Here is a 24,804-nt window from a genome sequence, read left to right as displayed (position 1 = left end):
TCTGTCGAAGAAATGCTTGCACAGGCACAAATTATTTCTACAGGTATAAAACTTTTTTACAGACGCACAAATTATTTCTACAGGTACACAATCTTTATGGCCCTAGTTTGATCCCATAGGAAAAGCAGCTGAGTGTTTGACCAATATTTATTAAAAACTAATTAATAATTAATAACTCCTCATGTTCCCCCTTATTGTGTAGAATTGGACCATCATATAGTCTGATAGTAAATTATGTTTCTCCTTGCCATGCCTTGCCTTGATTAGGTATTCATGGATGATTTGTTGTGCATACATTTTATACTGAGACTAATTATGAAGAGATGCTGTGGAGAGTTTGAATATGATTAGTATGTGAGGGTTAAACATTTTTTTAAAAAGACAGTATTTTGCAGGGAATCTGTAAAAAATACTGACTTCTTACAACTCCCACTTCTCAATTATGTATCAGAACGTTCCTGAATTTTTATGTGGCTTTTTGAAGCAAAAGAACTTCCAAGTTGATCAAGTTTCAACTTATGTAATGCCATCCTTTTACATGGCCATCTGTGACTGTCAACAACACAGAAAGTACTGGGTTTTTTTCCCCATTTGTGCTCATTGAAGCAGCAGAATCATAACCTGTAGATCGCAAACTTCACGCAGGGACAAAAGTTTTTAAAACCAGATTAAAAAACAACTTCCTGAAACACATCGTGCTGTATGATTTAAGTATGAGCCGGCTTTGTCTTATCTTTACCAAACTAACAAACTGTTTGGCTTTATGTGTCTTTTAATTCAGATTTTAGTCACGAGAAAAGGCCTAGCTGTCCTCTGAGCGACAGCTAGGCCTAGCTGTCCTCTGAGCCACAGCTAGGCCTAGCTGTCCTCTGAGCTAGGCCAAATCAGGCCACCAATAATTTTGGCAAAAGCAATAGGTCCCTCACTGACTTGTCAGTGCTCGGGCCCTAATAATAAGAATCTTGGCAAAAGCAATAGGTCCCTCACTGACTTGTCAGTGCTCGGGCCCTAATAATAAGAATCTTGGCAAAAGCAATAGGTCCCTCACTGACTTGTCAGTGCTCGGGCCCTAATTACTTATTATATTCACCATTCTGATATGGTTGTTTTATACTTAAAGTTTGTCTACTACAACCCTTTTTACTGCACAATATTTATCCATCTCCTTATACATAAAGTCAATGAATGGACAAAATAGTGATCAATATCATTCTGTGCTTTATGGCCACTCTCCAATTGATCTATGAGCTTACAGAATATCTCAGAAGCAGAGTTGTTGTAGTTTTGTATGTTTCATTAGTTTTCGTTTTTATTTAATTTTTTATAATTTATTATTGTTTTTAATTCAGGCTTTAGTTTGAGTTATTCTCTAGAATGGGTTTACTCATTTCAATTTGTTTTTTTATCGTTCAAACTAATAATTAACTACTTAGTTTTTATTAGTTTCAGCGCTAGTTTTTGTATTAACCTATAATATGGTAATATGGTAGTACTGTATCTCCTCATGCCTGCTGTGTGTTAAGACACTTGACCTAAGAGGCTAAAACTAAAGACAGTTTCTTCTATATTCTTATTTTATTTCAGTTTGTTTTTTAAGTTCACAATATCACATCAGTTTTTATTTTTATTTCACTTAACTAAAATGTTTCCCACATGTTTTAGTTGAGTATTAGTGAACGATAATATTTAGGCCTACTTAATAATAAATAACTTTAATCAGAGGAAGTAAATTATTGATGACTTTTTATGTATGTATGTGTGCATGGGTATGTGTGTGTGTATGTACTTATATGTGTATATATTTCATCTATTTTTCTTTTATTTAAGTGTGAGATGTGTGTGTGAGTGATGGAGGATGGAGCTGTTTTAAATTTCGTTTTATTGACCTCAGTGCAATGACAATAAAGACCAATTCAATTCAATTCAAATGAACACAAGGTCTTTACCTTTATTCTGAAGGCCTGGGGCTGTAGTTGAACCTTGAGATCTGTTGTCTGTCTAAATGCTATCCCCAGATATGCGAAAGATCTCGCGAGAGTAGTCATTTTAACCTATACCATAATCTACCCTCACCAACTGTTTTCACAACTGCTGAACCTAACCAGACGTTTACCACAGTGATGTCACACCATAAAACATAATTATTTTATAAAATGAAAAACAATAAAGGAGCAACGCGTATAAATCTCGCGACAGTTACGCATATCTATAGTTACCATCTAAGACCTGACCAACAATCAGCTGTCGGCTCACAGCTGAGCTTTGGTGTCGGCATCTTTGCTGGCGTCTCTGGTGTTAAAACAAGCTGTGGACATCCGAGTTAACGCTAAGGTAAGGAGGAGAATTAGTGAACTATTTATAGACACTAAATGAAATATCAGTGGAGTTGTTTTTTGCGATGCTACAGTGTTTATTTTTAGATGATGTAACGTCAGTGGTCTGGTCAGTTGAAGCTAACAATATCCAGCCTGCTGCGGCTACCTTGATGTTTGTACTGCTTTTAGTGGCTGATATTTGCTAAAACTGTGAATTTATTTCGTACTGAACTGAAAAAACACACCCATTTTAGAGGAATGTAATGTTCCACCACGTCAAAATTATGTGAAATTGTTAGTAGTGTTGTTGTTATGGTTAGCTGACAATCTACGGCACACCCTTCGGTTGTTTGTAGGTGAAAGGTAATTTACTTTAATAATAAACTTTAATAAACATGAATCGCACAGATATAACACATGAATGAGAAAACTATATTCTTTTTGTGCTTTATTAATAGATAGCCTACAAGGTTTTGAGCTTACACAGAAAATCAAGAGCATGATTAAAATACTGATAAGCAAAGTGAAAGCTTTTTTTTTTTTTTTTGCCAACCCATATTTATGTTTATGTTAATTTCATTTTAAAAGGGATCAATGTGCATTAATTAATATGAGCACTTGAGTCCATCATGTTAAATGTGCCAGATTGAGCCATGCAGACTAATTTTCATCTGCAGTCCCTGGCAGGTTGATAGCATATTAAAAATTGGGGAAATTAACCTAAATAAACAGCCTCAGTCAATTTATATTTGTGTATAGGGCTGGGTGAAATGAAGTGTCACATGTTTTGTTCCAGTAGGTTCTGAAACTCATTTGGAACATCAAGCAAGAAACGAAACAAAAGACACACTGACATGGCCCCAACGCTGGTAAGATCATCACTAAATCAGTATATTACAGTATATTGTCCTTCTTGTGCCATTATGGTGTTTTATTATATAAATGATGTGTCATTGTGCATTTCTGCAGCATGTGACCAAGGTACTATTGTATCTAGAGCCTATTGTATCTTAATATCAGTTACTTGTCTAATCTTTAACCTAGATTGTCTCAGAGAGTCAATTGAGGTCAAATGTCCTGCAGTTTATTAACAAACTGTCTGTTGCAAAGTGACATTTTTTTTCTGTCTTCTGATCCAAGTATGACGAGAAGCCGGAGCCTGGGGATTTGATTGAGATCTTTCGTGGTACCTATCAGCACTGGGCTGTGTATATTGGAGATGGCTTTGTTGTTCACTTGGCACCACCATGTGAGTCCGCTCCACACCACACACACACACACACACACACACACACACACACACACACACACACACACACACACACACACACACACACACACACACACACACACACACACACACACACACACACACAAACACACACACACACACACACACACACACTCACACTCACACACATAGAGCTGTCTGCAGTGCTGTACCCAAATACTGACCAGCCCCAGTCTGGAGCACAAAGCACCCTTATCTGACAGACCACATTCAGTGTCACATGCAGTTTTTCTGTCCAGATTACCAACTTAGACTGTTTGTTTGATTAAACTGATCCATTATTCATAAACCATAAAAAACAATGTCTGATGTAGAAGTCCTGTACAAATTGTGTCTGTTTCTCTCTTTCTGTCATACATCGGTCCTTAGCTGAGGTCCCGGGTGCAGGCTCCAGCAGTGTGATGTCTGTCCTCAGTGAGAAGGCTGTGGTGAAGAAAGAGGAGCTGTGGGACGTGGTAGGAACACATCACTGGGAAATTAACAACAGCCTAGACAAGAAATACCAGCCCCGCGAGATCAACATCATTGTGAGGGAGGCTCGTGCGCTTGTGGGCCGGGAGCTGCCGTATTGCGTCATCAGGGGAAACTGTGAGCACTTTGCCAACGAGCTGCGCTACGGCAAGGCAGAGTCCCGGCAGGTTAGTGGAAATAGACTAACTTTATTAGGAACACTCTAATGCAATCTAATACTATAGCTCTGCTGTAACTTTTACGTTTATGAATCTTTTATAAAAATATTCCTAATATTTTGTTCACTCCATTAACATACATGAAGTGGAAAAATATTAGGAACACTTTTCCATATAATGCACTCCACTCCACTACACCACAACTACCCACTATGTGCTCAATATTAAACACAAAGCAGAATTATCACTTATCGGACAGCAGCCACTTAATGTGGGTCACAAAACACAAAAACAATGATGTAGACAAAAGAAACAAATACAATTACATTAACTCAAATATAAACACAATAGAATAAATAAAAATAAGATAGAGACTACAGATATAACCATAACTAGAATATACTAGTTGCTGAGAATACACTGTGTACTCAGTGATATTAATGTGCTGAGTTATTGCTGTAGCATGATACACATTAGTGCAAGTCATGTGGATAAAAGTGGAAATATGTTGATTTTTGACAAACAACAGCAGCATTCAAAGAGACGTTTACGGTAAAGAGGTGAAGAAGAAAAAAGCACCTAATTCAGACTCAGTGTAACCAGTATAATTTAATTCATGAGTTTGAGAAGAGAAGCTACCGCGAAAAAAATGACATGAGTCCTCTCAGCATTAACAGAAACAATATGAAGGAGAAAATAATTCCCATGTTGAAATGTAGCAACCAAAGAGGGGAGACCCTTTATGCAGCTCCTCAGTTCAGCCACTGTCTGAAACAGGCTGTTTTAGCTTGTGTCTCTTTTAAGGTCCCCCTCCGATGAGTCAATCAATCAATCAATCAATCTTTATTTGTATAACGCCCATGAATGTTAATGGATATAGATGGATGGGTAGAGAGAGAGACAGAGAGGAAGGAGGAGCTCAGTGCATCATGGGAGTAGGAGTCCCCCGGCAGTCTAAGCCTATAGCAGCATAAACTAGGAGCTGGTCCAGGACAAGCCTGGCCGGCCCTAATTATAAGCTTTATCAAAAAGGAAGCCTCTGCCTCCTATTCTACTTTTAGAGATACTAGGAACCACAAGTAGGCCTGTATGCTGGGAGCGCAGTGTTCTGGTAGGTCTTTAAGATATGATGGAGCCTGACCATTTAGAGCTTTAAAAGTGAGGAGAAGGATTTTAAATTCTATTCTAGATTTTACGGGAAGCCAATGCAGTGAAGCCAAAATGATGAGCTCACCCTGTCCAGATTGGCCAGCTCAAGGGGCCACGTAATTAAACCACGAAACAAACTAAAGTAGTAGGATTTTCTTGTTGGAATCTAGTCTGAAATTTAAGAGTGGACAATGTAAACAACACTGTGGAAAAAATGAGCACAACCTCGGCAAAAAAACCCCTACAGAACAGTCATCTGTTCATGGGCATGTGCGACCAGCCGACGTCAGCTCTAGGTAGAAAAAACTGTCACAAATGAAGCTTTCTTAGCTAGTTGAAGCCCATCATAATAGTATGTTAATAACAGAAAACCACTTAAAGCATAATATGTCCTCTTTTAGGTTAAATGTCAGTTAAAATTGATTATAATAGTGACCTGTTTCATGCTGGGAAGGTTAAATAAAAAAAACATAAAAACCTATCAAATTACTCCCACCATGTAATTCACATTTCTGCTGTCTGCCTGTGACAAGAAAAAAAAGAATGGTATTAAAATAAGATCAATAATATGGTATAGTTAGTCCTACATTTGCCTGGGATGGATGATTTTAATGGGGTTTTGAATGTGAAGAAGACTCCTTCCTGTTTTCTAACTAAAAGGTGTGTGTGTGTGTGTGTGTGTGTGTGTGTGTGTGTGTGTGCAGGTGCGTAAGGCAGGAGAAACAGTCATGGTCGCAGGCGTGGCTGCAATGGTGGGTCTCGGCATCGTGGCTCTGGCAGGAGCTCTGTTTGGAGGCAGCAAAAAAGAAAAAGAGGATACGCAGTGATCGACGTCCGGGTCACCTGCCCAGCTTGATTAACTGATCACCAGCAAAGCCTAACTAATCACTTATCATGATCATCTGTGATTTATGAGTGATGTGGTTAATTTTTTACTGCGTCTAGTCAACTTTACCAGAATCTTTGCCGTCTTTAGTTTGAATAACAATGCAAGACTAGTTGGTTTGGGATCAAGGCTCTGTGTTTTTCAGACTTTTTAAAATTTCTACAAACAGCACATATTAGCACAACAAACACTATTTCCACTAATTAAGGTGCCCAAATAAAATATGTTTGTTTTAATATGACATTTTGGAATAAATATGTATCTTTCTCATGACTGTAGATATTTTGTGGATTGTGAAGGATATGAGATTTATTATTTTGTTTTGTTTGTAAAGACTTGTCTGGATGAAGAAAAAAAAAAAGGATACTGATAGTGGCTTGAATTAAAGTCTAAATGGTCTTTGTAATCAACCAATACCTAATAAGCTATACAACCAGAAAATTGAAGACAATAAATTAAAGTGCCATAATGAAATTGTTGTTACAGAAAAGACAAATACAGTACCATTTTATGTATGACAACCTTGATGAAGTGAGGGCCCAGAGCTGAAACAAGGTTTTTTTAATGAAATATCTCTAATGAGCACACCATTTTGGTAGAATTTATAACACCATGTCTTCCTCTAACATTTAATTGTTCGTAATTGTTTTGAATAAAGAATTTGTGGAAATCGTAATGATTTTTGTCTTCCTTTCAGGAGCAACATGGTGTAGTTCTCTTAATCATCTGATCTTGGTTTGGTTTTAGCCTTGAATTAATTTTCCTCTTGAGTCCTTTGAATTATTTTTAATTTTAAAGCCTCTGATTGAACATCTCTGACTGAACTCCTGATGGCTGTTGAACAAAACCTAGATAGCGGATTAAGCTGGGATTTCCCGTTTATCCTGGCTGAATTTACCCGGGACCGGTTGCACAAAAGCAGGGGCACATACATTACCATGGAGATCTATTCTAACAGCCAGGCTTGATTAATCCTGGTGTCTTATTTGTTCAGTCTGAGGGCTGTTGCACAAAAGCACAATTAAGAAATCCAGGATAAATGAAAAAGCGAGGCTGGACAAAGTCTCATCAATTCATCCTGGTTTAATCCGTTGCACGTTTGCCAATCCAGGATGAGGATATGCAGCTAGGTCAAGCCAGGTCTAAGTAATTCAGATAAATGTGCGCTCTCTGCACTTCTCACCAAGTGAGCAACAGCTGCTCATGGAAATTAATGAAGAGGTGAAACATATGTTAAAGAGAAATACATCCCGTGTAATTAAACTGAAATAAAAAGCCTGGCAGACAATAGCAGACTGACTGAATGTGTAAGTAGTCCAAATACACTTACTCACCACTCAACCATGGCATCCCTCGATCTACCATTTCCCGCTTACAATTTATCCAGAACGCTGCAGTCTGTTGACACTTTTAAAATGCATCTATAGACTCACTTTTATTTTCTGGCTTTTAATTGTATTTAAAGAGTTTTATTTCTTATCTGATTTCTTTGGGTTTTAAATGTATGCTTAAAATGTGTTCTATTTTCATTTTGATCCTCTCATGCTTGTATATGCATATATATTGTCTGTCTTTGTGAAGCATTTCAGTGCAAAGTCTGTTTGCTTTTTAAAGTGTTATATAAATAAAATAAACTTGAAACTAAATGAAGTTAGTGAGCCACTTTAACAGCTCACCTGGCAAATGGCTTGTTGACACATTTGGATCATGCATTACATTTGATTTTGAGACACTTAAGACAGACGGTCCTTCAATGCAGAGAAGAAACATGAGTTTATATTAGTTGTTTTTATTTTAGAATAGCTCACATGCTACATGATTTGGATTCATTCAGTCTTCCTCCGTCCACCAGGGTTAATGCAGCATAGTTCCTTTACCTGACCACCCCAAACCAGGACATTTATGGTTCCAGTGGAGGTGGCTGTTGATTGTGTCAGCTGCTTTATCTATACAGCATTTCATATTGAAAATAACACCATACTGAACAGTACCATATCCAACACAGACAGACAATGAAAACAGAATCTGGATTTGAGGACTACATTTGAAACTTAAATCTTGTAGTTGGTGGATGTGATCTTACAGAACAGATCTGCAATATAAATAAAGGCACAAATAAAAAGAGTAAAATAAACTTTACCCCGACCACACTCAGCACCGTGAAAAATTATTGATGGGTAAATATCACTTCCTTAAATGACCATGAAGGGTTTAAGTGAGCAGGACTTTACAGGTACAAATGCATGACGAGACCTTCAAAAGACTAAAAAATAAATCTTTGATTCCACAAATCCTCTACCGCAGCACTATACCTCATAAAGACAAAAGAATCACAAATTCCCCTTGAAATCAGTAATCGAGCCTCAATTTTCTTACTTCCGTCTGTGTCCCAGCTGCTCCGCTGTGTGTCAGGAGTGCACATTATACATTTACAGATCTGAACCCAGTCCAATGTGTGGCCTTTCAGGACAGGTCGGCACAGTAACATACAGTGTTGTGTGTGGAAAGTAAACTCAACACATTTGTAATTCCTGGCCATGAAAGTTTTAGTTAGGCCACACAAATACACAAGTGCATGCATGGATTGATTTAAAGTCTGCAAGTTAGTGACAGCTGAACTAAAACATTCATATCCACTGTGTGTGTGTGTGTGTGTGTGAGTGAGTGAATGTGTGTGTACTGAAAAACATTCAGTATATTAATACTACATGTTTGATTCTGAAATTCTGATATATATATTTTTCCATTTTTAAAAAAAGTGTCTTTTCTTCATGTCATTTTAAGACAAGATGCATCATTTATATACATTTACTTTACAACTGCCACTTTGTGAGTTATGTATTTAAAAAACAAACAGAGGGGTAATCAACTCGAGTCTCTGCTGTGAGCAGTGCTGAAAGTCTCTCCGCTTATTTGTCTCTACCCTCGTTTCCTTTCTTTCAACTCGATCGCTGCTTTTTGATTCTTCACCCATCTCTGAGCTTCTTAAGGATAAACAGCTGGAAGTCGTCTTTTAAGCATCAGCAGTGTTTTCCTCTCCTCATCATGTCCAACAGGGACTGTTCACAGTATCTTCCTCACCGCCGACACTTCTCTCTGATCCTGTACTTATGGAATGTCGAGCCTCCATCCACTGGTCCGGGTTCAGTCACTGCAGTCTGTGCCCCTCCCTCTCCGTCCCCCCGCCCCCCTCAGATCTTCCATCCCCATCAGTCCAGTTTGCGTGCGCCCAGTTTGAGAGGACCTTTAGCAGCTTTGCGCTCTGCCCGCTTTGCCTCCAGCTCTTTCCTCCTCTCCTCCCGTTTCTTCTTGGACAGCTCGGCCTTGCTGAGACCTCCTGGTCAACACAAAAAGAAAGACATTTCAATGAAAAGGCATAAAGTCGATACATCACAGCTGTCTAATGGGAATACCTGAATAGAAGTAAGCATACAGAAAAAAGTCCTGGTGAAAATTATGTAACGTTGAAGGAATGTGCTCATTTTGAGCAATTAAAAAGAGCCTTGCTCCTGACAGGGGAGACAGGCTGATGGACTCACCCTGGCTTCCATCCACTGACTCCCAGCTCTCCTCAGTGCCCCAGTCTCCTGTTGCCTCTGCGGTCCATCCATCTGCAGCCTGACAGAGAGAAAACACAACACAACTCAATTAAACACGTCAGCACCCCTGTTTAATTCATTTAATGTTCATGTTTTCATAGCCTAAAGTTCACATTCTCATTAACAGAATGCAGTATTTTAGGTGGTTGTCTTTTGTGCATTCTATGTATTACATTTTCACTTGTTATTCTTATCTTATGTCAATGTTTTTTTTTAACATGCTTTTATTTTATGCTTTTATGCTTATTTAATGCTTTTTTTTTATGTCCTTCTCAAGTAAGACACTTGGTGTATGTAACTTCCTTTGTTGTAAAGCAGTTTGAGCTGCATTTCTTGTATGAAAGGTGCTATACAATTAAATATTATAATTATTCAGACTGTGTAAGTTGCATCATCATCTCAGCAGTTTTGTCTCACATTCACTTCCCTCCCTCCTCACCGTGGCAGCAGTGTTTCTCTGCGACACGCTGGCAAATAGGTCGTTCTGACTGGCTCCTTTGGTTGTGCTGCTGCTTTCCCAGTTGTACTCGCTGGCTAATCGCACCCCCTCAGGCAAGGGGAGCGTCTTGTCTGCTGAGGCCGCGTCCGTCTCTTCATCTGCCCAGTCGTTGCCCCAGCCTTCCTCGCCCGCAGAGCTCTGACACTGGCCCTCTTTCTCATTGGACCAGCTGTCGTCGGCATCCCATCCGGAGCTGCTCCAGTCAGAGCTCTGTTTTTTCACCGCCATGGAGGAGGACGACCGGCCAACCTACATGATAACAAAACAAGACATTTTTTACAGTAGTATTAGTAGTGTTTGCAATCTAGTGATATCATGAGATGAACAAGACAAACTAAAGGACACATACTCCTCTGTCACTGGCCTTCTTCTTGGATGATGCCATTCCAGACCAATCAGTGTTCCAGTCATCCGTCTCAGTGTGAGCTTTCTCTGTATCCTTAATAGGAAAAGCATCATAATCTAAAATAAATGTACACGTCTCTACAATAATTAGCAATTTTCTCTTTCAGGGGGGGTAAAATCCTACCTCTAAACTTCCCCAATCTTCTTCTTCATCCCAGCGGTCTCCTATTGGCTCCTCATCATTGTCCGTCACTTCTAGAGTCTGAGATTGAATGGCACGACTAGATTCAGCTTGGTGATCCAGAGCGTCTTGTGGAGTTTTATCCTCAGAATCTGTGAAAGAAAGAACAAGAGATAAAAAATAAAACAAACAGAACCAATTGTTACAGACAGGATATAATATAATAATAAACACAGATATAGCACATTATTGTGTACTCCCAGTTGTACTGCCGGTCTACTCATTTTTTTCTCCAGGCTCTCCTCACTGTCTTTCTATTGTAAACAACCTGAGTCATTATTTATGAAGTATTTATGTCATTGAAAAGTACTTCACTAGCAGGTTTCCACAGACTATAATAATGTCTTAAAGACAAGGTGGCAGAAGGTCTGACTCCTTTGTTTGTCTTAATTTTGTCAATATTGTTTTTTATAGTGACTTCAGTAGCAGGAAATATTCTCCTCTAATGACTCTCTGATTGAATGAATATCATGAATATCGAGTATGAATATTGTAACTGGATATTACACAATTTCATTAGTGGAACCCATTCAGCATGAACAGGCTAAATGTATGTCAGTAGATGATGCATAACGTCCATGCACATCCAATATATCCCTACCAGGTACAGATGCTGCATCAGTGGCACCGGTGGGGCTGGTGGCATTGGTGGGCTCGTCACCCTCAGCCGCTGGACCTCCCTCTGTCCCTGGAGCATTGCGGATCAGCTTAGACGTTAGCGAGGACATGCCAGTCACAGCCCAGCCGGCCCAGCTGGAAGAGGCACCTGCAGGCTGAGCACAAGACGCTACATCCTTTTCTACAGGACAGACAGGAGAGACTTTCATGTGAGGAAATTCCACTCAGCAGAGATCGCCCGTGACTTGTTAAATACAGTGAAACTGATAGATTTTTATGAAACTGCCTCATCATAAAGAGCATCAGAAAGAATATTTATACTCTGATGACACGTTAATGGTCAAAAGTGTCTATATTTTAATTGCTCCATAATTTGCAGTGTCTCAGTATAATTACATGCACCAGAACGACATGTTGTTTTCATTTGCCCTCAGCATGAGCTGGTTATGTAAACATCTAATTTCAGAGGTCACAGCAACCACTGCTTTCCTTGAATGAGACATGAATGTAGAGAGCAAATTGTGGCTCAGTGAGGTGCGTTACATACCTATCTCAGCCAGCTTAGTCGGATCTTCTGACACCGCCTCCAGCTTGGAGATGAAACTCTTCATGGCTTTGAACGCCTGAAAGAGAGAGAGGAGTAGGATAGCACATTCTGAGTAGAAATCCAGCAGCAATTTTCAATTATATGGCAACAGAAAATGTTTTATACAGTGGTTAAACATCTAAATACAAAGATGAATTATTTAGCCAGTGTTTACATTAAACAAGCAAAGCAGTGTTTGCCAAGCTGTTTGGGGTCATGAGTCAGCAACGATCCACTTAATGTGCTTAGTTAACAAATTGACATTTTGCTGAAACTGTGATTAAAGATGTTCTCTTTTTGCACCAACAATCTGCCATTATGTTGTCCTTAAATAATTTAACTTGACTACATTTCCTCGTCTTTTATTTATCTTGTAATAAATGCTGTTGTAGAGGCGAGGGTTCGCTGTGCTCCCTTATTCTGCTGTGTGACTGTTACACCTGTTGTTTGTGTCTCTGTGAAAGGAATCAATAAAGGTTTGCAGAACTAAAATTGTTTTCCTCCTGGCCATGTTGTTCTGCAATTCAAAACAGACAAGGTAGCAGATGTGTATCATGCAGTGTTTACATCTCATGTTACTGCTGGGGAGAGTACTCATATCACTGCAATCATAACTGTAATTCAGCTGGGGAGAGTACTCGTATCACTGCAATTATAACTGTAATTCACCATTCGCTTCAATCCAGCCTTTGTTTTATTTATCTAACAAGGGCAACAGTAACAAAAAAAAACAATAAATGAAATAATACATTTTAAAAAAGCAGAAAATCATGAAATCAGTAAGTCAAAAGATTTCTATAACATTTGATGGCTAATAAAATACTTTTGAATTTACTTACAATACCAATGTGCAGATGTTTTCTTATCTGAACAGCAAAGAGACAATACTAACAAAAAATCCCTAAAGTCATGTGTACCTGGTCCCTGACGCTCTTATCAGGGTCAACGGTAATGGCACAGAGCGTGGGCAAGATTCGGGCAGCGATCTCTGTTATACTGTAGTAGTTGTGCGTGGCGGCGAATCCCAGAACGCCAGCGGAGCGTGAAGCTGGGAAGGGGTCTTTAGTGGCTCGTGAGAAGGCAGAAATCAGAACACGCTGTCGCGTCTGTGAAAAAAAAAGAGATACATTTTTTAAAAGGAAGTAAACTACTGTAGGTGGAGTTCTACGGCAAGGTGGTTGGAAAACATCTGCACTACATATTAGTGGTTTACCCCGGCGTTGAGGTAGGAGGCGATCTTGCCCAGGCAGACGGTGGTGTTGCAGCGGATTGGGCCTTGTTCATCTCTGGCCTGCAGCCTGGCAAAGTGCCGCATCAGCTCCTGGTTCAGGTTGGTCTCATTCAGTTTGGGAGCCAGCAGCAACATAGACTGGAGGTGGAGAGAAAGAAGAGTGACGGCTACAGCAGGTTAACAACATACAGAATAGAAGTCATGTGTGCTAACTTCCTTCCGGCTTGTGGTTTGAGTATGCAAATACCTTGACAGTCTGTTCTCTGATGGCAGGGTTGGTGTCTGTGAAGCCGTGAACAACGTGAGGGAAAATCTGTGAATTGACTGCTGCCTCGTTCAGATACTGAATAAACTGCTCCATCTGAAGACAGAAATGTTGAGAAATGATGTTAGATTCAGTAAATCTCTTATCCTGTAGCAGACTATAAAAAAACCCAAAATATCTTATTCAGACCTAATTTCTATGACATGTATATAAAATGGACAATATTTCCAAATGTCTGAAACATTTGTTCAAAGCTACATGAGTCAGCTTTCCAGTTTTCCAGTCATTTTGTCATAGGGTACAAATCAAACTCCTGCGCGGAAGACGGAAACTCTCTCCACAAGTACTAGTGAAACAGGCCTGTAGTGAGTTACGTACCTGCTGCAGCAGTCGTATCCTCATGGCTCGGTCTGTGGAGGAAAACATCTTCACGATAACTGGGATAATCTTCTGTTGATATTCTTCTGCTGACAGAAACTTCCCCACCTAGCAGACAGAGTGAGGTGAGATTTTTAAAAAGAGCTGAGCAGAGACTTCCAAATGTGTACTGAAATTAAATGAAGCACTTGGATATGAATACCAGTATAATATTTGACTTTGTTTGCCTGAAGCTGATGTGTTATATACTCTAAGATTTAAATAAGTGTGTGAAAGTGTCTTGGGATTTACCTTGAAGAGGGGGGTGAGGACTACGGCGCCTGCATTGCCAAACTCAAAGGCAGTGAGCAGTTGAGGCAGGACTTTGTGTTTACAGAAGTCTTCAGGAAAAGAGTCCAGATTGTCACTCAAATCCTGGAAGAACTGCTGCTTCTCAGCTGGCTCCTTGATCTGAAGAGGATCATTTTAAAGAGAAACCAGGGATTAAAGCAAGAGAGGATCTGTGGGTCTGAAAAGTTGTCCAGGATGAAATGTGTACAATGCACTGAATTAAAGCATTATATGAATATAAAGCTGCTCTATGACTGAGAAATTTGGGCTCTGAGAAACATGTACTATTACATTTTAATTCACTCTTACCATAAAACTTAATTTTCACAATGGAATGAATGAATTTTCTAAGAAACAAATGAACTAAATAATTGTTTTAGTGATTGATTCTCCAAATTAAACAATCTTCCTGGCAGAATAGTTTCTATCTTGATACTTCAGGTAGTGGATAACCATTAGTGATAATCACTGTTGTGAATAAATAGGTCTTTATGCGAGTCTATGGACCTGGATCTCCTCCAGAAAAAGGTTGCTCTCCACAAAACTGTTGCTGAGGAATCCTCCGGAGGCTCTGCAGTTCTGGAGGAACCGGGCTGGGCTGGGACGAGCGCGGGGGTTCGCGCCCACCAGTTCGCAGTAGTGAGGGACCAGGGCTTTGGGGATCTGTGGGTACAGAGAGGACAACATACCACACTGTGAGCTACAACACTCAAAGAAGCACCTGACTGCATATTATTATCCATTTCATAAAGATTTATGTGAGATGTTTCTGAAACCACTGTGAAAGTCAGCCTCAAAGTGGTACAGATGAAGGGAATGTAGAAAGCTTTGGCAAACATTTATGATGCAAAACTCTAAATACATATTCAGCATTTTCCCTGTTTATGAAATGCTAAAATGGGCTGTATATGTGTGTTTATATTGCCTACCCTGAAGGTGAGAATTGAGCTTCTCAGAGATCTCTACTGAAACATTAAGTCTAGATTGCAAAATAATAATAATAATAATAACAATAATAGGATATTTTTAGCAGATATTGAACACTAGCAGTTTCTCATAATGAATCAGTGATGTGCAGTAAATTACACAAAGGAAACTGTTGAGGTGACGTACCTTTCCCAATGAGCGAAGGGAGGAAGTGCGAGGGAGTGGCCCATTGAACACCTCCCAGATCAGGCAGCCTAGCCGCCACACCTCCCCTGCCCTACAACAATCATAAACAGTTCAAACACACACTTTTCTTCAGAAAAATAGAATAAATAATAACAACACAACAGGATCAATATATCAAAATTGTATTTATGTATCTTTATTGTCTGTAATAACACTGTTATAAACTTCCTCTAAACTCTCACCATTTCTCTCCACTGCTGTTGGGCATCTCTGGTGGGTCATATTTTTCCATGTCTGGGTAAACTGCTTTAGGGGCAGGAAGCGACACCCCACTTGGGTCACCCTGCTCAGGGACCACATGGTCAAGTGCCCCAAGCTTCCACTCTCCAGCTCGATCCACAAAAACAGCCCAAACACCCAAGTTGTTGTGGAGCAGGTGGCAGTCATTGACCAGGAAACTCAGAGCTTTCTGCAGAAGGAGAGAAAAGAGAGTTTACAGAGGACCGCTGACAGAAAACGCTGAACAATGGCTCCTCTGAAACCAAAATCTCACCAGAATCTGGTGCAGTCCCCAGGAGACCTCCAGTTCGCCAGATCCCCCTTTCTCTGCCTGGGCCTTCAGGTGAACAGCCAGGGGAGTAACCTGCTCCGTAACCAGGTACAGGCTCTTCTCTGTCTGCAACAAGCAAGATGAACTTTGATTAATGGCAGTTTTGTTGTTCAAGCTACTCTTTAAAAATACACAACTAGAGGGCTAAATAACAACTGTAGCTAAGATTTACATTTTTAGGTTTCTGGTCATCATAATGTACTACACGGTAAAATAAAGAGGGTAAACACAGTAATCTGATGTATTCTTGATCATTATTGTCAACATTATTGTGCAGATTTCTATTAAAAGACATTATATGGGAATGCCTTGTTGGCCTAATGATTAAGGTGCATATCACATAACAACAGCGCCCATGGTTCAGTCTCTGGCTGGGGGACCCTTGTTGTATGTCATATTCCTCTCTCTCCCCATGTGTCCTGTCTTTCTCTACTAACTAAAATAAATGCAAAATGCCAAAAAACAATCTTAAAAAAGGACAATATAACAATGTAAGAATGCAATTAATACCTAAATCTACTCAACTACAGAGAGTGAAGACTGACAGACTGAGAGACAGTGTTTTTAACAGGGCAATAACAATACTAAATGCAAACATCTGACATGACTCATCTCTATTGCACTTTTATGCTCTGCTACTTTTGTATTTATTTTAATTTATATGTGATTGATTGAACTTGCTTGTTTGCACCGGAGGGGACAGTAGTCCAATTTCGTTGTACTATTATACTTGGTATGATTGTGCAATGTGCAATGACAATAAAGGCTTATCTTAGCAAACACAGCTCAGCCTTGTACACACAATCACATTTAAATAGGACTTTAAGATGGAAATCATAGTAAATGAAGGAGTTCTACAACTTCCCAGCTGCTGCTCAATTTCAATCTTCAGAAGCATACATAAACAGTCCAATTAACTAACAAGGATAAGGAGGGAAACAATGGATGGATGAGAAGGGCTTTGCTAGTCTTGTTTACCTTGATATGTTTCATTCTTTTATCCTGTCAGACGCACCAGTTTATGGATAGTAGTATACTAATGGTACTAATGGTACAACATAGGTGAACTATTAGTGGAGATATTTTAAAATCTTGATGAGCAAACAAATGGGAAAAGGACTCACTATCACTACCGCCATATTCACACTCACCTCTATCTGAATGCAAACATGCAGAGAAGAACAGATGAGACACTTCATTAACTGATAGTTACATGACAATTTGGCACCATGACACAAGCAACATGCCTCTAAGCAGGCCGAACAACATTTCCTCTAAACAATGACAGTGGGTGAAAAATCACTGACACACACAAATACACACATACCTCCAATCCATCAACATAAGCCAGGATGTTAGGGTGTCGAAGGGTCTTCATACGCTTGAAGGCAGCCTTGGCTAGCTGGGTCTGCTGCTCTGTTCCCTGAGCTATCTCGTACAGGAAGACAGACACCGGCTCTCCACTGGTCTGAGGACACAGGTTGGGGTGACATGAGTCAAACTTATATTAAACGTTTATAATTAAAGTTATAGAGGGGAAGGGGGATAAATAACACTCCAAAGTTATACTACATTTTGGCGAGGGAAAAACTGGCATGGTCATTTACCAAAGGGGTCTGTTGACTTCTCACTTCAAGTTCAAGTTCATTGTCATTTTCACTGTGCCTTTGCATACACAAGAAAATGAAATTCTGATTCTCATCAGTGACCCCAGTGCAGATAAAACATCAATAGAATAATAAACATCCTAATAATAATAATAAATAGGAATAAAATCAATAAAAAGAAAATCACAATAGTCCATTCTCACGAAGTGCAGGTAGTGCGTTCAGTCTCTTGACTTGACAGGTGACTAGCTGTCAAGGATTAGAGTGTGTGTGGTTGTGTATATGGGGAGGGGGGACAGACAGTTAATAAGCCTTACGGCCTGGGGAAAGAAGCTGTTCAGCTTCCTACTGGTTTTGAAGCTGATGCTTCTGTATCTTCTCCCTGATGGCATATGATATGGTGGGAGGGGTGGAGTGGGTCCATGATGATGGAGGTGGCTCTGCTGATGATTAAGATTTTTATCTAAATGAAAATGGGTACACTCACAAGTCTCCTAATGTTAATCCCATGCAGTATTAATGTGTTATTTTCACTTGTATTTGAATATTTCTGCATACTGGGGTCCCAGATCCTTGTGATTGCATAAATTGGGTATGACTGGAAAAATTAGACTCTTGTAGATTCAGTTGTATTAATGTGTGTTGATGTTAATCCCCACAGTAGCCATTTCACTGTAGTGACACCAGTTTTGAAACTTGATCTCACTGTACAAAATAACCTATTGTGACATCTAGGATGGTCAAGCATATGAAACTTTACAACCAAAAACTATCAACCTGGGGTATTCAGAGGATATGTGGCTTCCCTAGATATATTGGCAATACAAGGTTTTCAATTTCTAGAACATGATTGCTCACCATCCAATCATCAGAAAATGCATTTCTTACAGAAATCTCCAATTGTCAAAAGATTTTGATATGAAATCACAGCATGAATTTTCTTTGATGTTCCTCGAGGTCTGGGTGTCTTTGTGTGGTATTTTGGAGGGATTTTTGTCAATTCAAATGGTATTAACCAAACAATTACTGAAACAACTTATGACCTCCAACAATTACCTCCATCATAATGTTCTAAGCCTTTATAACACAATGTTTATTACAGATTTATGATTAGAAAGACTTGACCCACAGTACTGAACTGCATCTCAAATGAGTCTTTCAGCTTCCTAGCTCTCAGGTGATGTGTACCACTTGTATGTGGCATATATTGCTGTTGTTGAACCCCCGAAAAATCCCCTGCTTATAGGTCTAGGTTAGGGGTGTGAGGTGAGGAAAAAGTTAAAGAAATAAAATTAATATGATTCAGGGTGATGAAAACAGGAAACAGGTGCTTGGCTGTAATTATTGATCCCTGCAGTGATGATGACGATGATTGAGCCTCTCAGCGACATTGATGAGGACAGTCAGTTTTGTTAGTAGCCGTCAGTGGTGGGAGACGAAAGCTTTATTAAAGCGACAAGGCATTAAAGTGTAATTGGTTTCAATTGCAGTTGTTAACTCGGCTAAAACGAGGTGACGTGGCGAGAAATACGTGTCTGTCTCCCGGAGTAAACAAAGCCTGAGCTCACTTCGTTAGCAAAAACGGAGAATAGCGTCACATAAACCAACCACACGACTCAAATCAGCACTGACAATGAATCAGCAATATAGACAAGAAACATACAGACACGGCTGATGAATAATCACCCCGGCATAACACCGGACATCGTATGCATAGAGGCTAAATCAAAATAGCGAGTAGACACTAACGTTAGCCGGTGTTCCGGTTTAAAGAGTGACCGTGTTAGCTGGTGACTCTTAGCAGGATGCGTCGGGATAAGTCACGTTAAACTGCACAAAGCAGGATGCATTCACTTTTTAAAATGTAGCAAACAAACATATAGCATATCATGGGATTTTTTGCCGTTATCCCAAATCGGAAAGTAGCCCACATTTAACCAATTCACCTGTATAATAGTGTCAAATTCTACATGAGACGCTAGTTGCTCTGCTAATCTATATTTTCCCCACATAATAAGTACCTACACTTCCTGTTGTCAGACAAAACGGATCGGACGGATATAAACTGTACTGAACATTCAATTTAAGATAATTTAAGTATCTTACTAAGACGCCTACGCGCTGCCGTCACTACGACAACCACGACGCATTCGAATTCGAGTCACCAGTTAACACGGTAACTCGTTACGACGAAACACCGGCTACAGGCCTCCAAGCTATCGCTAACCATTAGCGCAGCATCGGCGGCGGGATTTTACCTTTCGCTTCCCCCGATGTAAGGTCCATATCCCAGACTTCTCCTGGGTGTCTGGTAGAATTTCATAAGCAAAGTCTTTGACAGGATCCCTGGCAAAAAAGGACCACATCTCCTCTTTCTACCACACCTCATCAAACACACACAAACAGCGACAGTAAAACTTGAAACAGACTGCTGCTGGACAATTTTTCCCCCTAGTACAGTAAAGTATTGGCCCGCCCTACAGGGCCCTCTGATTGGCTAATTCTCACTGCCGCTCTGGTTAGGCTTAAGAACGAGGAGTGAGATTGGTCAGGGCTATTACAATAAGCCAATCAGAGGCAGAGTAGGCCAGGTCATGACTTCGCCGTCCTAGGAAAATAATATTGCTTGCTGGACAGCTGGCTTTTCAAGAGGAACGAATGAAAAATGGCTCCCTGGGAATTTGTTCCTGCACATTGGTTCCGCAAAAGGTTGATGGTAACCCCAAACACATTTATTAGTAAGTAAGAACAAACCTAATCCTTACTTTCTGTTCAAGTCAAACTTGACCCATATTTACATTTGTAAAACACTTCTTTTAGCCTGAAATGTTTGTCCTAAAGTGACCCAGAACATACAAACATGGAAATAATATTATTTGAGGGTGATCTAGGTTGTTTTTTTTAAATGATGTTGCATTTGTCACATTCATTAACATTTATTGAAATCCTGTTTTTTCTGTTTTATGTAACACAACATCATACCATAGCGTGACTGTAAATGCTTTTTCTCCATAGACACAAAATAATCACTCTCTCTGCTCTCAAGGCTTCATTAGGGATTTATCACCTCCTTATTAAAGATCGATAAAGCATTTATGTATAAAGCATAGATTTGTGGGTCATTCAATTGCTATAAAGACTATAATCAGGAGGAGATACTGAAAGAGTCAGAATATGAACAGTATGTAACGGTTAAACATACATTCAATTAAATGAATTAAAGTACATTTCTAGTTAAAGGCACAATTTGTGATTATGTTTTTGGAGGAGGTTATAAATGTTCAAGTCAATACCAAGTAATGACCTGTAGACATGGACAAATTATGAGATAATTTAAACCCACAACCCCAATACCCTTAATCAAGTTTATAGTAGTGCCAAACTAAACCTATGTTTACATCTTGCATATAATGGTACATACCTTAATGTGTACATTTTTGTATTTATGTATATTTTAGATTTTTATCCTGTATTTATTGTGCACACACAAAGAAATTTCACTCCTCTGTATTTCCTATACATATTGTGGACTGGCAATATAGCTTGACTTGATTTAAAGGGCTGGATTACCAGCTGGGCCCCAGACCCTCATGGACCCCATAGGTCCCATGTTGATTATGTGTTACTTGGTTTAGTTATTTGATCAACTGCAAGTATGTATGCACCATTTGAAGCGCAATATAAACTGATGATAGGGCTCTAAGATGAATCCTGTATAATTACCTGTCTTGTGGAGGCGTTCTGTGTCGACATTTAAATGTTATATATTCCTCAGTATGTTTGTGTTAATGTTTGCCATCCTGAAAACAGATACCTGCAAGACTCGTTGCTCTACAAGGCAACCTCCACTCTAATCCAAATCGTAAATATCACAAAAGTTTTGTTCAAGGGCTCTTCACATCTTTGGCACGTCAAAACTTGTGTAAAAATATTCAGATGATGTCACAGATATGCTTCAGGGTTGAGTCAAAAGGCATTAAAATATTCTGCACACATTTTTGACAACCAATTTGACCTGAGATATTCTAACATACAACCTGAAACTGAGGAGTTAGGAGGCTCAAAGACTAGGCAACAGTGACATAATCGAAGACTTTTCCACAACAAAATTCAGACACTTCACATTTTTATCCTAAAATAGGTTCACAGTTGTAGCAGATTTAGCAACTTTTTTGTGAGTGCTGTAGTCTTTCAGCATGGACATTACTACTGACAATGTAATACACTGGCTAGTTTAAATAACGGTCTGATCGAAGTTAAAATATTCTTGTGTTCATTGTGCAGCTGTGTTTGGGACTGTTGTCTGTTTTGGGGTGAGACGGATCATCAGTAACTTGCTTTCACCTTCTCGGGCTTCACACACACACACACACACACACAACTCGACAGGCACCACATCTTAAAACTTAATATGAAAACTTTAGTAAATGCAATAAGATGTGTAATGCAGTATCTTGATTTATTGTACACTTAATTCATTCACCAACACTGAAAATATATATTTGAAATGATGTATCGTTATAGCCAAATTGAAGGACTTTACAACTTTGTTTTAATTTTAACTTAAAATGTACTTCAAACATAAATCAATCTGGCAGGTCTAAAAATAAGATGTAGTGAAGAAGTGAAAAACGATTTAAGCAAAGATAACAGGTGGACAAGTCAGTGAGAAGAACAGGCTTGATTTGTTAGATTTGACGGTTTTATTGATCATTTAAATAATCTTTAACATGTTAACATGGTTTAATTCAAACTATTTCAATAACATCCTTAACAGTCTTCAGTTTCAATGCTGTTCCTTTATATATTAAAACCACAACATTCAGTATATTTTGGACCAATTCATTTTCCTGTAGCTCCTGTCACATGTTTAACTGACTAAATCAGTTTCCCCACACAGCAAACTGAAAAAGCAAGACACCGCAGGGACTTGAACCCTGTCCTGACAAAGTCAAGAGTGCCGCCACCGGAGTCTTTTGCTTTTTTGTTGTTGCTGTATTAAGAAGGCAAAAGCAAAACCTGGAGGAACAAGTAAGTTTGTTCCTCCAGGAAAAGAAAGCCCATAAACACCTGGCCGCTACATTATCGTGTCACCACAGGGGGATTTCTCTTGGTCACGAGGCTGAAACTAGAAGAAAGAGACAACTTGTTTCCCCAATCCCCAGCATTTCCCAGAACGACACTGTATTGTTGTATGAGCGCTTCCTCTGTATCCATATTAAACAAACCAGCATCCCTGGTGATACTCAAAGCTGTTGGCAGGAGTCACGGGTAAAACGAACTGCCATGTTTACAGCTGTAACGAAGAAAAAGAAGACAGGACAATTTAAGCTGCCCCACCCCCCTCCCACAGTAACCCCACACTTGTACCAATGCTCATCCAATATGACAAATCATGCCAATAAAGTCATTTACAGCATATGAGCGTGTACCAGCTACTCTTCCTCAGTGATGCTCAATTCTTCCAAGTATTCCCATGACTTCCTGCTGAGGTTTAAGTCGCCTGGCTCAGTAGAAAGTTAACCTGAATGAGAAATCTGAAAAGAGAGAAGAATGTTGCCCCTCCCCCTCCCCAAAAATAAAACCCTGACCAAAAAAACTACTGTAATGTTGACAACGACTTCATGAACACTAGAGTTGTGCGTATTACGTATAAAATGTTATGTAGAGCTGATGTGCATGCAACATGTTGAGTTACACATTAAAGCCATGGTATGTTAAAGAAAATCAAGGGAACCAAAATTACTTAACTTAGCACCCATGAGACTGAAGTGATGCAGTATTAGCGAGACAAGCTTGCAGCTCTTGATCTTAATGTGACTGGATTCTCAGTGTTTCATCACAGGTTAGGCCATCCCAGATGCCAAATAAAAGAATTGTTTTTAGGAAATTTGACCTGAGAAACCAAAAAAGGGAAAAGAAAAGAGGCACACACACAAACACACAGAGAGCAGGGCTTCTGCGAAGGACGTCGAGGGGGGGGGGAGGGTCAGATTTAAGCTCAAGCGCACAGAGGGGGGTTGGTACTTCATTCAGGGGGCCACACTCATATTCGCTGACAGCTTCCACAGATGGCTTTGCATTCAGAGGCAGGCGAGATCGGAGTGGACAGACGAAAATGATCTGAAACAGAGTGATCTACACAACACACCCACCACACAATACTCAAAGATTTGAGTTCTACTCATCTTGTGATTTTAAGATGCAAAGCAACAGGGCCCCTTGGCCAAAGAGGAATATGCTAGTAAAGCATTATTGTTACTGATGATTTGAGGTTAACATAAAGCCAGTTCCAAGATGTCATTTTGTCAACTATATTACAGAAGTTTAATTTGACAAATTAAAACCAACATCTTACTAAACACTCCAGGTTAGAAGACTTCACTCGTGCTTGAACCAGTCTCACACTCTGCTTTCTGTGAAGAGAAGTGCAGGGATACACCCAACCAAAACCAATGCACAGTAAAACTATAGCAACACATTTGCGCTGCATTTCAGACCAGATTGAAGCCGCACCATGCACAGCTTTCCTCAGCTACTTCATTTTTGAAAACTTCGCACAGTTGCGCGATTGCAAATTATTGGAGACAACAGACTGACCTGCCACTTACACAGTTGCATAAGGGCTAGTAGCTGAGGACTAATTACTCCTATCTACATACATAAAACATGACCTGACTCCATTTGTTCAAACGTGCTTGTTGGTTGATTTCAAAGATGATTCCTGTGTTGTCCTACGTAGATTGCATTCTTCGTTCGGACTGTTCTGTAAGATCAAAAAGGCAGACAAGAAACACCCCTATGCCCCCCACAGTATCATAGAACTGACTATTGTTATCCTTACCCAAATGCTTTACTGCAGATAACGTCAGAATCAAGGAAGGTCCATCAAATCTTCTCAAAGAGAATCTTGTAAGAAAGCACAACAGTGCTATTTCTACAATCAAGTATAGCAAGTTTCTTTCATCTCAAGAAAAGGGCAGTTGAGCCCATTCAATAAAGTGACCGTCTACAGTTGACAATTGTCTGCTTTCCAACATCAATATTTGATGGATTCAACTTATCTGCCTTCACTTTCCACTTTGAAAGGATTTCATTCGAGCCCAGGTCAC

At 39.6% G+C, this 24,804-nt stretch overlaps 2 protein-coding genes across 3 annotated transcripts; one reads left to right on the top strand and one right to left on the bottom strand.

Moving 5' to 3' along the window:
* The first annotated feature begins 2,186 nt into the window (after positions 1–2,186).
* LOC133986233 (phospholipase A and acyltransferase 3-like) lies at positions 2,187–6,946 on the top strand. 2 transcript variants are annotated; one of them, XM_062426049.1, is made up of 5 exons: positions 2,187–2,331; positions 3,115–3,184; positions 3,456–3,564; positions 3,976–4,244; positions 6,089–6,946. In XM_062426049.1, exons 2-5 carry the CDS (start codon positions 3,170–3,172, stop codon positions 6,209–6,211), a joined length of 516 nt encoding a protein of 171 aa, XP_062282033.1. In that variant the 5' UTR covers positions 2,187–2,331; positions 3,115–3,169; the 3' UTR covers positions 6,212–6,946. The 2 variants fall into 2 exon arrangements, with proteins under 2 accessions (XP_062282033.1, XP_062282034.1); XM_062426050.1 differs by having other exon boundaries at positions 2,212–2,331; positions 3,112–3,184.
* Positions 6,947–8,039: 1,093 nt separating this feature from the next.
* Positions 8,040–20,169, bottom strand: scyl1 (SCY1-like, kinase-like 1). The gene is made up of 18 exons (XM_062425585.1): positions 19,951–20,169; positions 17,413–17,553; positions 16,029–16,151; positions 15,718–15,944; positions 15,476–15,566; positions 14,870–15,025; positions 14,324–14,482; positions 14,033–14,140; positions 13,637–13,750; positions 13,372–13,527; positions 13,076–13,264; positions 12,120–12,195; positions 11,556–11,753; positions 10,898–11,046; positions 10,718–10,807; positions 10,309–10,617; positions 9,810–9,888; positions 8,040–9,607 (listed from the first exon to the last, which is right to left on the bottom strand). The coding sequence occupies exons 1-18, from the start codon at positions 20,056–20,058 to the stop codon at positions 9,480–9,482; spliced, it is 2,601 nt and encodes an 866-aa protein (XP_062281569.1). The 5' UTR covers positions 20,059–20,169; the 3' UTR covers positions 8,040–9,479.
* Positions 20,170–24,804: the final 4,635 nt, after the last annotated feature.

Source organism: Scomber scombrus, chromosome 9 (assembly GCF_963691925.1).
Source record: "Scomber scombrus chromosome 9, fScoSco1.1, whole genome shotgun sequence".
NCBI classification, from domain to species: Eukaryota; Metazoa; Chordata; class Actinopteri; order Scombriformes; family Scombridae; genus Scomber; species Scomber scombrus.
This window is presented reverse-complemented; position numbering and strand designations above follow the sequence as displayed.

Coding starts and splice junctions, on each gene's coding strand:
- LOC133986233 (XM_062426049.1), top strand. Junction 3,565..3,975: donor TGTTCACTTGGCACCACCAT/GTGAGTCCGCTC, acceptor ATCGGTCCTTAG/CTGAGGTCCCGGGTGCAGGC. Junction 4,245..6,088: donor GCAAGGCAGAGTCCCGGCAG/GTTAGTGGAAAT, acceptor GTGTGTGTGCAG/GTGCGTAAGGCAGGAGAAAC.
- scyl1 (XM_062425585.1), bottom strand. CDS start 20,058: ATGTGGTCCTTTTTTGCCAGGGATCCTGTCAAAGACTTTGCTTATGAA. Junction 11,047..11,555: donor TGATGCAGCATCTGTACCTG/GTAGGGATATAT, acceptor TTTCTTTCACAG/ATTCTGAGGATAAAACTCCA. Junction 9,608..9,809: donor GTCAGTGGATGGAAGCCAGG/GTGAGTCCATCA, acceptor TGTGTTGACCAG/GAGGTCTCAGCAAGGCCGAG.